The sequence below is a fragment of the Lytechinus variegatus genome, chromosome 2, assembly GCF_018143015.1.
Source record: "Lytechinus variegatus isolate NC3 chromosome 2, Lvar_3.0, whole genome shotgun sequence".
Taxonomy (NCBI): Eukaryota; Metazoa; Echinodermata; class Echinoidea; order Temnopleuroida; family Toxopneustidae; genus Lytechinus; species Lytechinus variegatus.
Window position 1 is genome coordinate 66,387,405 of NC_054741.1, and position 13,781 is coordinate 66,401,185.

Genomic DNA, 13,781 nt, shown 5'->3' on the forward strand with positions numbered 1-13,781 from the left:
ACATGGAAAAAAATGCATTTACATAGACAGTGATAAATATTCATAAATCCCAACCATGGCGTAATTTTCGTCAGCGAGAAAATATGCTGAAATCAATGCAAGTGAGGTAAATGGGTACCGGCATGGAGTAATTCCTCCAAAAGCTGTGAGCTCTAAATTCAGTAGCCTAGCGCATCAGCAGTGGAATAAGAGGGCCTTGAGCACCTAACAAGGGGATACGTGGAAATACACTATTATATACATGTGCCCTACATTAGTAATGAAGCCAAACAAATAATGATATAAACTGCCTGTCCAAAAAAGTAGGGAAACAGGTGTCAGGAAAGTGGGGGTCATGCTATGGAAAAAAACCTTTTGTAGAATTTGTTTCCCATCTTTAGCTAGTCTTGACCATTTTCTCTCCTATTCACAGACACACAATTATGTTCACAGAATGATACATTAATTTGTTTGATTACTGACAGTTTATTGCCTGTGTAGTCAACCACAGTAGCATCGATCAAAACATTAGTGCGTTACATCGAAAAGACATTTTTATAGATACTGACGTGTTTGCGTACAATATTCTTCCATTGTTATATAAAAACAATCAAAATCAAAACAAAATTCTTGGAAGTTTGTCTATACCTCATAATAATCGATAATTTTAAAAAATAATGACACAAAACATTGAGACATATATTAAAAAAATGAACAATTGAATTCAAGCAAAGGCAGTAGCGTAATGCGCCCAAAAGTGAGGGAGTCAGACCCCGGATCTGGCATACAAGGCAAGCTAAAAACCTGCGAGCGAGCAAAAAGAAAGACCCTTTAATTAAAAAAGTACAACACTTTGATAGAAATTGCAGAAAAATGATACTATTATTTCATTCTTTATCCTGCACCCTAACTTTAGCTAACTTAATAAAAAACAGAAAAAAAATCATGCTTTAAGGGGCACAGTTGTCAAAGTCAACAAGAATTGCATATTAGTTTATGGCTTTCGTCAAGATACACAAAAGGCTAGCCGATATGCTGTGGGAATGTATCCTCCTCATCAATCCAGTACGGTGTCGAGTTTATTCCAGTCCAAATCTAACCTTGAGCTGATTGAACTTATCGTAGGCATAATCGTATAGTTCGACATCGTCTTTCATGATTTCACGTGCTTTATTCTCCAGTCGATGAGACAGCCTTTTCTTGTTCCTCGTCCGAAATAAATCATTCCAATTAACTAATAGAAAGAAGGGGGATATAAAATATGGTAATGGACACTCCGATTAAAAAAAGAAAGAAATCAGGATGCATTTTCTTGACAGACTGGGTTAAATTAGACACAACAATTTTATAAGGGTGTAATGCATTGAAGGCAGGACTCATGTATTTGAAATCTTTACTGTGATAAAGTTCAGGAAAAATATATTTTTCTTCGGTTATTTTTAAAAGCGGTATATTCTTCATTTTAAAATCTCATTTATTTTTCCACAGGAAGATGGGTTATTACCCTCTTTTCCCGATTCTTTGTCACATCACCACGGCCATACACAAATGTATACATCGACATAAAAATAAGGTTTTTCGTTTTAACAGTGGCGGATCCGGGAAGGAGAAAAAATAGGATGTAAAAAATATATTGCCCCCCCCACGACAGGAGAAATTAGTGATTCGTTAGTGATTACTCTTTTTCCTTTTATTGTACAATTTCCTGGATTGTCATCCCTGGATCCGTCATCGGTTGGTAACCCATATTAATGATTGAATCTGAAGTCAAACTTACTGCCATCGTCATTCAAGTCTTTGTAAGCTTTGAACAGTCCACCCAATAAATCCGGCACGAGTAGTTCAATAATTTGAAGAGAAGTCTCTAATTCTTCAGTTATTCCTACGAAAGTGTAGTACTTGTCAATGTTTTTCTTGGCCTTTTCGAGGGACCATTCGTGATCCGTTCTGTATGAATAACACATATTAATGTCGTAATTATTCCAGCACCATGTTGAATATTGCCATTTATCCGGAATGATTTGCCTATCTTCTTGGACTATGAATAACTAAAGAAAATTACATGTGGTTACAGAAAAAGGAAATGACATAAAACATTACATAAAGCATGAGTAGCAAGGAAAACAATTTATATGGACTACGGGGGTAAAAAAGCGAATAGCTTTATTGAACGTTGACCCCTAATATATAATAAATGGGGGTGGGCTGATTGGACGAGAAAGGTGGAGTCGTTAATGATACGCTATTATGCATGGATATTTAAGTTTAAAATTCTTAAGATAACGGGAAGTTTATTCATTAGACTGTTAGATGGTATGTAGTTCTGACTTTAAAAAAAAATACGGTATTGTAACAATCTTTGTTGATTATGACTTAATGATTTTGATTGCTTTTTAAATGCTGGTGCTTATGGTTGGTGACATTCCATAATGTGTGTCATAATTCATGACCCGTCCCTAGTGTTATGATGATTCTGGTTATGAATAGTGGTCCTTGATACTAATCATTTCATGGTGAATTATGAATAGCGATCCTCATCTCGCATCATAAAAAGCGCATCTCATTTATAAAATTTCTTTAAGACTGTAGTAACCACCTTCCTAATTTATTTATTTCGAACAAAGGATCAGGAGGTACTTATATTGGTCATCTTGAAAAATGGTCCTTGTGATAGCGGCCCTGCCCGTTAAAATATTGTTCCCGATACGACAACCGATTATTGCAATTTATTGGATTACTGGCACTGTTCCTTTATTGCTTTCACCTCATGTATGCTACTGTTTCCAAGAAAGGCCAATTTCTTTCAAAATTCATTGAATTCAAATTAATTTAAATGTCACATCTCTTAAAAACAAAATACATGTACAATACATAATCCTCTCGACCTGCCTTAGTTATTTTCGTCGTGTAGTATCTCAAATTATGACATGACGTATTTCCATGTTTTCGGTAGGTCTCTTCCTCTTCATAATTATACTTACTCGCATTTTGAGTCGTAACCACAGAAAAGTATGTGCCAATTCCACCACGGACCGCACCAGACCAAACCTTTCTTTACACACATTTCGAGAGTCTTAAACAAGGAGAAAAATACCAAGACCGTTTCAATTAATTTTCAAATTCTCATCATCATGATCATAGGCAGATATTAGATTACTCTAAAACGTCCTAACATGTAAATTAGATATTTATATGTATATATTATATTGACGTCACTGAACTATCAGATTACAAAAATCATGGATAGCCAACCACAAGTATGGATGAAATCAATAGGCGTTTTGCACGATTATGTCCCAGCTGCTCTGAAGATGTCGCCGCGACTCTGCACGAATCGTTTTTATGTAGCCCTTTTCAATTAATGTCCCCATCTTTTTTTGTATATTTTTCCTGGCCCTTTTGCGAGACTATGTTATATTATCCTATCCTCTAATTATCCAGAATACAGTAATATATGGATATGTTATCATTCTGTAAGAGAAACATAATGAAAGCTGGCACATTATACCTTTATTATTCAGTTGTATATAGATTGCATCCTTTATGATTTTTTAATTTTGAAATATAGGACATATAGGTAAGAAGAGGAATAAAAAAGAACAAGAAAGAAGAGCGTAAAAAGAGATCGTGTTCACGTAACGCTATATTCTACCCCTATAATACTTTCGACATTTATAAACAAGCCAACAGGGTTCCTTCAATTTAGTTTCAGTTTGGCGCCCTATCTAATACACTGGCACCACCCCTGGGAAAAAAAAGATGAAAGAAAACTGTCATCGTACCATGTTGTCATTATGGTGAATAGATGGATCTTGAGCATAATCGCCGAATCTTTCATAGTAAAAACTTGATTCCATACGAGCCACGGGCTCCCGTACGAAGTTGATGTAGATCGGTGGATTTTCCCTTGATAAAAAAAGAACACGACTTGAAACATGCTATGTGCAAACAATTCTTTATTGTCAGGCCCTAAAAAATTGGATGATGAGGGGGGGGGGGGGGTTGTAGAAGATCCCTCCTACAACTGTGAATGTGTCAATGGTGATAATGTTGAGGAGGTACAGGACGAAGAGGAATAATGGTGAAGACGAGTAAAAATGCGCTCGCAGGCTTGCCTTTCAAAAGAGTACAATAGACTCAAATCGGTCTTGCCTCGCCTTTGTTGGTGTGACTAGCACGCATAAAAGCATGTAATCAGAAAAAGCGTCGCGTTAGAAAAGTGTATATTACATATATGGGTATGAGGGCAAAAGGCGTTTTTTACACATGAAAGCAACTTTCATTAATGAAACCTCTTGGAAAGTTAGAGGAGGCATTGCTCTGCATGTCGCCAGCAATTACATTCGGGCACCTTAAAACATAGTCCCGCAAGAGCCTGTCGAAGGTACCCCACCCTTATCCGAAGCTTGACAATTAAAATATCTTGCCTTTTGGAGCCCTCAACGTGACAAAATGATGCTTCGGATAGGTAAAAAAACATCTATTTTCTTGAAATCACTTAGAGACGTAAGAGTAGGCCTTTCTCTATCAGCTACATTTAAAGAAGTGAGGGCACAGCAAAGCCTAACCCCTTAGGGGGCTGCCCCAAGGCACCTAGCCCCTTTTCGTATTATGCCCATTTCTTGGAAAATTCGACATTTTATTTCTTGGAAAATTCGACATTTTGGAGCCACATTGATGAAAAAAGTGTTTCTACTATGTAGTGAAGCCACTTATTGTTTTAAACCACTTGGAGACAAAAATGTAGAGATTCGTCTATCTGCTGCATATAAAGAATTGCTGGAAAATTGAAGCCATCCCCGTCAGTGGGTTGCCGAAGACACCATCCCCTTTTTCCGTATTTTGCAAATTTATCGAAAAATCTGCAAATTTGGAGCCCTCACTGAGGCTAAAGGGTGTTTCTGCTAAAAAGCCAATCCATTTCATTGTCTTAAAACCACATGGAGACGAAAGAGTTGCCTTTCATCTATCAGTTATTTATAAAGAAGTGCTGGCACATCGAAGCCTACCCCCGTCAGGGGCTCCTGAAATTACCCACCCCTTTTCTCTTAGATTACCTTTTAATTAGAAAATCTGCGAATTTGGAGCCCACATTGAGGCAAAAAGATGTTTCTCCTATATAGCAAATCACTTTCATTGTCTAAACACCACTTGGATGCAAAAAAGGTTGTATTTTCTCTATCTGCTACATTATAACGAAGTGCTGGCACATCGAAGCCTTACCCCCTCAGGGCAAGGGAAAAGTCACCCAACCTCTATTTTGTATATTGCCCATTTCTAGGAAAGTTCGCCATTTTGGAGCCTCATTGAGACCATGGAGACAAACGGCGTTTCTGCTTTGCAGAAAGTCACTTTTATTGTTTTGTAACTCATGGGAGACAAAAAGGTAGGATTTTCTCCATCAACTTTATTTGAAGAAGTGCTCGCACACAGAAGCCTACCCCCGTCAGAGGCTGCCGAATCCCCCCACCCTCTTGCCTATTTTCCCACTTTATCGGTTTATTGAATAATTCGCAGTTTCTGACCCTTCGATCAGGCAAAATAGCTTTTCTGCTATATAATGAAGCCAATTTTTTTTAAAGCAACTTAAAGTTGAAAGAATAGGCTTTCTTCTATCAGCTACATGCACAAAACATGCTGGCATATCACAGCTACTCAATTCAGGGGCTGCTGAAGTCACCCCACCTTTTTGCCTATTTTCCCTCTTTTTTGGAAAATTCACAGTGATTAGCCCCATCGATGCAAAAAGGGTATTTCTGCTATGAAGTAAAACCACTTTTATTATTTTAACTCCCCTGGGCTTGGGGATAAATGAGTAGGCTTTTTAAATAAAGAAGTGCTGGCACATCAACGCCTACCCTCTTCAGGGGCTGCCGAATATTAAGTCACCCCATCCTGTTTGTCCATTTTGTCGAATTATTAAAAAAAAAAATTGTCATTTTCGAGTCACCATTGTGACAAAGGGCGTTTCTGATTTAATGATAAAGTCACTTTTATTTTTTAAACCACCTGGAAATGCAAAAGAAGGCTTATACATATATATAAATATATCAGCTACATATAAAAAGCTGGTACATCGACGCCTACCCTCTTCAGTGGCTTCAAATTGGCAAAATACGGAAAGGGGGCGGGGGAATTCAACAGCCCCCTGAGGGGGTAGGCTTCGATGTGCCACCATTTTGTTATAATTATGAAGCAGATAGAAAAAAATACTACTTTTTTATCCAAGTGGTGTTAAGACAACGAAAGTGGTTTCCTATATATGAGAAACAACTTTTTGCCTCAATGTGGGTTCCAAATTCGCAGATTTTCTAATAAAAAGGTAATCTAATACACAAGGGGTGGGTAATTTCAGGAGCCCCTGACGGGGGTAGGCTTTGCTGTACCAGCACTTCTTTATAAATAACTGATAGATGAAAGGCAACTCTTTCGTCTGCATGTGGTTTTAAGACAATGAAATGGATTACTTTTTAGCAGAAACACCCTTTAGCCTCAGTGAGGGCTCCAAATTTGCAGATTTTTCGATAAATTTGCAAAATACGGAAAAAGGGGATGGTGTCTTCGGCAACCCACTGACGGGGGTGGCTTTAATTTTCCAGCAATTCTTTATATGCAGCAAATAGACGAATCTCTACATTTTTGTCTCCAAGTGGTTTAAAACAATAAAAGTGGCTTCACTACATAGTAGAATCACTTTTTTCATCAATGTGGCTCCAAAATGTCGAATTTTTCAAGAAATGGGCATAATACGAAAAAGGGGCTGGGTGCATTGGGGCAGCCCTCTGAGAGGTTAGGCTTTGCTGTGTTCTCACTTCCTTAAATTTAGCTGATAGAGAAAGGCCTATTCTTCCGTCTCTAAGTGATTTCAAGAAAATAAATGTTGTTTTTTACCTATCCGAAGCATCATTTTGCCACATTGAGGGCTCCAAAAGGCAAGATATTTTAATAGTCAAGCTTCGGATAAGGGTGGGGGTACCTTCGACAGGCTCTTGCGGGACTATGTTTTAAGGTGCCCGAATGTAATTGCTGGCGACATGCAGAGCAATGCCTCCTCTAACTTTACCAAGAGGTTTCATTAACATAAAAGTTGCTTTAATATGTAAAAAACGCCTTTTGCCCTCATACCCATATAAATTATGTAATATACACTTTTCTAACGCGACGCTAATTACATGCATTAATGCGTGCTAGTCACGCAAACAAAGGCGAGGCAAGACCGATTGAGTCTAGTAGCGAATTAGTGTGACTAGTGACGGAGGTTGCTTTTTTGGTGTCATTTTATCGCAATATCGGGGAATACATTTGGGGGTATTTCTCCTATATCTAAGCAAGTTAAGACATTAATACTGTCATGAAGCATATCAATGTTCTCGTTAATATATTCTCTTTCGTGAAGAATGCTGATATTTTGCATTAGTTGTTGACATTAATGACAAAACAGAAAGATATTAATGCACATGTAAATTTTTGCCTACAAACATGGAAATTTGGGCATAAATTCTTATATTTATCAAAAAAATATTAACCGGACTGTCCAGAAAACGATTGCAATCGATTTATACTATCTAAATCATTGTGAAATGCGTATTTATTTAATATTTTTCATTTGTTTGTGCGAAAATATGAAAATAATTGATTTTCATGAAAAATCCAAGATGGCCGACAAAATGGGGTCCTCTGGGCCTTCCGTACAGGATATGACCCGGCAGCAACATATTTTCTTGACCACTGATATCATGCCAACATGTTGGGACCATCAAACCTTTTGTACCCGATCAGCCCCCCAGCCCCCGGACTATAATCTTTCTGATCGAAATCAGTGACAAATACGAACGATTCCTCGGACTCGCACTGATCATCGCAGTATGGTCAAAATTTTGATCAGAATCTGCACATTAACAAAATGTCAAAAGTGAAATAACATTTTCCAATTCGTGACGTTAGGGAGTCACGATAAGAAAACATTTTCGTATAGGGAAAGGACTTCCCTTATTTTGAACCCCACAACCAGCCATTGAACGGTAAAGGGCAAATACAAAATCTTACCAAACATCAGTGTAAGGGTGAAAGCTCGTGTGCCCGTGCACTAGAGTCGGTGGTTTCAACTTCTCAACTTCTTCGATATTTTTCTTAAAAATGAAAAAAATTAATCACAGGGATCAGTCAGTGGGGTAACTATCGGGGGGAGGGGCATATGCCCCCCCCTATCCGCTGGCAAAAAAGGGAAAAGGGAGAAACAGAGAGCGGAGAAAGAAAGAGAAACTTGGTGGGAGAAGAAAAAATGTTGTATATTATTACATTTTGTTATATTGTTCTATATATGTGAAATTAAATTTCATAACAAATATTTTTTTCATAACTTTATGAAACATAATTTGCTTAGAGCCTATGACCTATATGTTCATCATTCCTGGTGCTCGTATCGTCTGTTTATTATAATCCGATTGTGCTAAAACATGCCGTTTTCCAGTTAAAGGCCTGGTCACACCACCCGAGCGTTGTTGGAGCGGTCGTGGAGCGGTAGGGAGAGAGGGTCGAATTTCGCTCACAAACTTGGAGGGAAAAATCGAAAAAAAACAATCGAAATCGAAAATGGTGAACGGTAGCGAGCAGTGATGATTTTTTTTTCTCTCCGATCCACGACCGCTCCAACAACGCTCGGGCGGTGTGACCAAGCCTTTATATATACACCAAATATATTTCCTGGCACTTATCATTGTTATATGTAGGGACATAATGTTTTTCTTAATGACTACTCAAAGTGAGAAAGTGATTGCCCCTCTTCAGGTCTGAATTTCATAAATAAAATGACCACAAAAAGTGCTTTATGTGTTTGGGTGTAATATCTACGTAACATGATATTCGTGTATCAAGTTTGATGTTCAAAGATCTTTAATGGTAACGGTCAGCTATGGCGGATCAGGAAGTCCGAATCGGTCTCCGTCGATTAAACCTTTATTTTGTTCGCCATCTAGCCTTCAACACCGACGTCTGCTAGATGTATCCCTTTGAATAGATAATATCCATCACATGAAAAAATAGGCCATACTTTTCGTCAGAATTCTCACAAAATTTAGATTTCATACAAACATGGTTAAAAATCATATTTGGAAGAGGGCAAGTAATAAAAGAAAATGTCACCTTTTGTTTTTCAATCTGTACGAGATGATCAGCCACGGTTGTCCAGTTATATTCAAATGCACCTAGGGCAGCTTTATACAGCAATCGACCGGCAGTGCGGGGTATATCATTCATTATTATTACGTGTTTCTGAGGAAGAAAAGGAATAAAATGCTAGTGAAAATGAAGTTGTTAAAACAGGCGCGATTCTGGAGCAAATATTGAGGTCTTCAGGAGACCTCGGAGGCTTGTATGTGAGAGAGGGTAACGACAGATGAAAAATGACAACTTTGCTTCATATTACATAATCAGCATATCTTAAGTAGGCCTATAATTTGCTGAATATTTTTTCTTTACAAAAAAACTTGTATAATTGTATACTAAGAGTGAGCACAGTGAGCGAAGAACAGACAAAAAACTTGTTGAGTACAGGATAAGAGCTATTTTCACAATTATAAGCGCTTTAAAAAAAAGAAAACCTGACCCAAAACGTCCACACTTCTTAGAACATTTCATTGAATTATGCTTGTGCAAATATCTCTTGCAAAAATTGTATAATTTTTAAAGAAAAAAATCATATCTTGAACCACGCCACGAATAGCCCTGTTGCAATTGAAAACCTAACACTGCCTGTCATTAATGGAACTTACCATTCCTTTCACAGTTTGGCCGTATCTTGGACCCGTCCAACTAGACTTTTTAGATTTCAAGGTGGGTTTGATCAAAGTCACATTCATTGTCGCTTTCATCCGGTCAGTGCCTGGGTTCACATCTGTAGATAACATTCAGGGTGAAATAATTATTTCCAATGTTTTCACCGTCATTTGAAAGACAAACGCACACTATACGCACGCGCGCAGACATACATCTATCCTCCCACATACACACACACACTTTTTTTTAAAACAAGTTCACAGCAAGTTACCATTAATGCATATTAGCATTTCCATTTATTTGAAAGCAAGATAAAAGAGCATTGTATATTAAATGCCTTGCTCACGGGCATAGGTGCCGCACACACACACACACACACACACACCTGCGAAATACGGTAAGCCTATATCTGTTTAAAAGAAATTTCCAGTGCTTTGCTTCTTATTTCTCTCCATTCATAAACATCTTGTTGTGCTGTTGGTCTTATCCTGAAAAGATGACAAGTCATGGATGGGATTGTGTTATTTCAGGCTGATGTCATCAATGCGTAGAAAACACCAATACGTTTCAAATAATTATATCAAGTATGTCTTGTTTAGAAATGCTTTATACTAAGATTTCGAAATGACACGAAAGAAAACAAAATAACAATTTTAAAGGGGAATGCCCCCAGGGAATCAATTGCAAGACTGATAATTTCATACCTCTCACATGTCTCTCTTCAAGAACATCTACTGGTGCAAAGAATCCAAGATCTAAGGCCATGAAATAGTTCACAAATGCCCCGAAAAGGAACGCAATCGCAAAGTATGGAGACAGACATCTTGCCATTTTCTAAGTACAGGAATCTCTTATGATATTAGTGTGAAGTTATCACCCAGCGATCTTTGATCAGTTGTCACTGTCTGCGTTCGTTTTCTTGAAGAAAATCAGGGCTGTAGTCGACTGAGTGAAATCAAAATCATTCATCAAGCCTCTTGATTGTTTGACACGTAATAGAAAAGAGGAATAAGTAAGGAAAGGGCAAGGGCGAACTGGTTATATCAAGGCCTCGCGCTACTACGACTGAATGACCATGATCAGGGGTGGTGGTACAGCGAGGGGGGGGGGGGGGGGAGGCGACCAAATTATATTTCAATTAGCAAAACGAGGAAGAGAGGAATACATAAGAAAGGAGGAAGGAAACAGGAAGATAAGGGGGAAAGAGAGTATGATAATGAGAGTTCTGAGCAAAGAAATTAAGTCACTTTTAGGGAGGACCTTGCCCCCATCCCGCATGGAAAGGCCCCGATGCCGCCCCTTATTATTATGATCACACTAGTTGATCGATCAGAGAACGCCATAAAACTGATGAACAGCAATGTCATTAACGAGTCTGATAAAAGAACCGTGTGATAATACATTCCAATCTTGACAACATGCCTTGCCACACAAAGCAACAGCTTATGTATGCAAACTCGATTCTTATCGTCAGTAATGGCGCAGTCACATTTCCCCCAAAGGTGGTTGTACGGCGAGTCAAAAACAGCCGTTTATTCATTTTTATTTCAAACCACCTATATTGAGCTGGTACACGAAATGTTGAAACGGCTGTTTTCGAGTCGCCGTAGGGGAAATGCGACTGCGCCATAAGTCCCAGTGACGGTCCATAAACAGATAAAAAGCCTCCATTCAAACTAGAATTACATGGCTATTGATAGAGACCGATTCGATTTGATTGTTGCTTTTGATGACAATTGCTAACCAGGTGCTTCAAATATGTCTAACAAAAGGTGCATTATACATTGACATAGCAACGCACCTGGGCTATTGCATAACAACAAACCATAAACACAAGTGCTCGGAACTTGCATTACTCGGCTTCGAATGTTCTGTTTTCTTAAAGGACAAGTCCACCCCAACAAAAACTTGATTTGAATAAACGGAGAAAATTCAACAAGCGTAACACTGAAAATTTCATCAAAATCGGATGTAAAATAAGAAAGTTATGGCATTTTAAACTTTCGCTTCATTTCACAAAACAGTTATATGCACACCTCGGTCGGTATGCAAATGAGGAACTGATGACATCACTCACTATTTCTTTTGTATTTTATTTTATGAAATATGAAATATTTTTATTTTCTCGTCATTGTCATGTGAAATGAATTTTCATTCCTCCCTGAACACGTGGAATTCCATTATTTTAAATTTTTTTGCTTCAGGTAAGGAGGTCCTAATCGTCAAATTCGTAAAAATTTAAATATTGTTTAATTCAAACAATAAAAAACAAAAGAAATGGTGATTGAGTGACATCATCGACTCCCTCATTTGGATGTAACAGGCTTGTTCATATAACTATTTTGTTAAAAATAAGCGAAACTTTGAAATGTCATAACTTTCTTATTTTACATCCGATTTTGATGAAATTTTCAGCATTGTGCTTGTCTGATTTTTCTCTATTGATTCAAATCAACATTTTTCTGAGGTGGACTTGACCTTTAACAAGTAATAGGCCTACCGGTATACAATAGAGCAGCCGTACATGCATGGTTCACGTCTGCCTGATTTATTTCAACAATTCCATTAGCTAGGCTATTCAGAGTGAGACGCAATTGATGATGGTACCCTTATCAAGAAGTAAATGAACGGAATATTTGATTTTCAGTTGAAAGTATCATCAGAATGATAGTCTTTGTTTGATCAAATCATGACCAATGCTAACTGAAATTTAATGTTGATGAAAACATTAATATTTCACAAAATCGTCCATTATGTAACCATGACTCATGAATCATGAGGACCCAGACTCAGAGGAAATTTCGGAGGACAGATTCACCTCGATCTTGCTCCGACCAACCAGTAGAAGTAGGAGTAGGTATGGCTGGAAGTACTTTAAGAATTCTTTCCACGGTAGATTAAGATATTGTGGGAAGAAAGCCATAAAGAGGGGGAATTATTCATGAAATTGTAGTGAGTATGTAATAATTATGTTGTACATTCTACATATCAATGTCCTATTATGTTGCATCCATGATTAGGATGCAGGGAAGATTAGATGTTAGCCTGGCGCGGTTCAAATGGGATAAGGCATATTGACTTTAAAGGACAAGTCCATCCCAACAAAAACTTTAATTTAATAAAAAGAGAAAATTTCATCAAAGTCGGATATAAAATAGAAAGTTATGACATTTCAAAATTTTGCTTCATTTCACAAAAACAGTTATATGAACGAGCCAGCTACATCCAAATGAGAGAGTCGATGATGTCATTCACTCACTATTTCTTTTGTTTTTTATTGTTTGACATATGAAATATTTTGATTTTCTCGTCATTGTCATGTGAAATGAAGTTTCATTCCTCCCTGAACACGTGGAATTCCATTATCTTAACATTTTGTGCTTCAGGCAAGGGGGTCCTAATCGTCAAATTCGTAAAAATTGAAATATTGTATAATTCAAACAATAAAAAACAAAAGAAATAGTGAGTGACATCATCAACTCTCTCATTTGGATGTAACTGGCTCGTTCATATAACTATTTTGTTAAAAATAAGCGAAACTTTGAAATGTCATAACTTTCTTATTTTACATCCGATTTTGATGAAATCTTCAGCATTGTGCTTGTCTGATTTTTCTCTATTGATTCAAATCAACATTTTTCTGAGGTGGACTTGACCTTTAACTTATATTTTGTGTGATTTCAAGTTTGATTTGTATGTTTCTACTAGTTTCAAAACTAAGTTCGCTTCCTAATCTACCTGTAATGAACGCACAGAAATGTTGTTAACGCTAACAGTGCGCTAAAACTAAAAAAAAGGAGACCCTGGCCGTTTCATAAAGCTGTTCGTAAGTTAAGCGAAATTCGACCCCCTCTCCCTACCGCTCCACGACCGCCCCAACAACGCTCGGGCGGTGTGACCGGCCTTTAAGAGCGACTTTAAGAACGACTGGTGAACCTTTCTTATGCGCTAAATAATCACCAATGAACATTAATTGTGAATATCATTTACCACGAGAAAGGATCATCAGCCGTTCGTAAAGTCACTTT

The 13,781-nt window shown here is 37.7% G+C and overlaps 1 protein-coding gene across 1 annotated transcript; it reads right to left on the minus strand.

Annotated features, from left to right (window-relative positions):
- Positions 1-453: 453 nt before the first annotated feature.
- Positions 454-10,810, minus strand: LOC121408711 (heparan sulfate 2-O-sulfotransferase 1-like). Its single transcript, XM_041600316.1, has 8 exons — positions 10,458-10,810; positions 9,750-9,871; positions 9,121-9,249; positions 8,026-8,108; positions 3,762-3,885; positions 2,961-3,052; positions 1,757-1,926; positions 454-1,213 (listed from the first exon to the last, which is right to left on the minus strand). Exons 1-8 carry the CDS (start codon positions 10,582-10,584, stop codon positions 1,059-1,061), a joined length of 1,002 nt encoding a protein of 333 aa, XP_041456250.1. The 5' UTR covers positions 10,585-10,810; the 3' UTR covers positions 454-1,058.
- Positions 10,811-13,781: the final 2,971 nt, after the last annotated feature.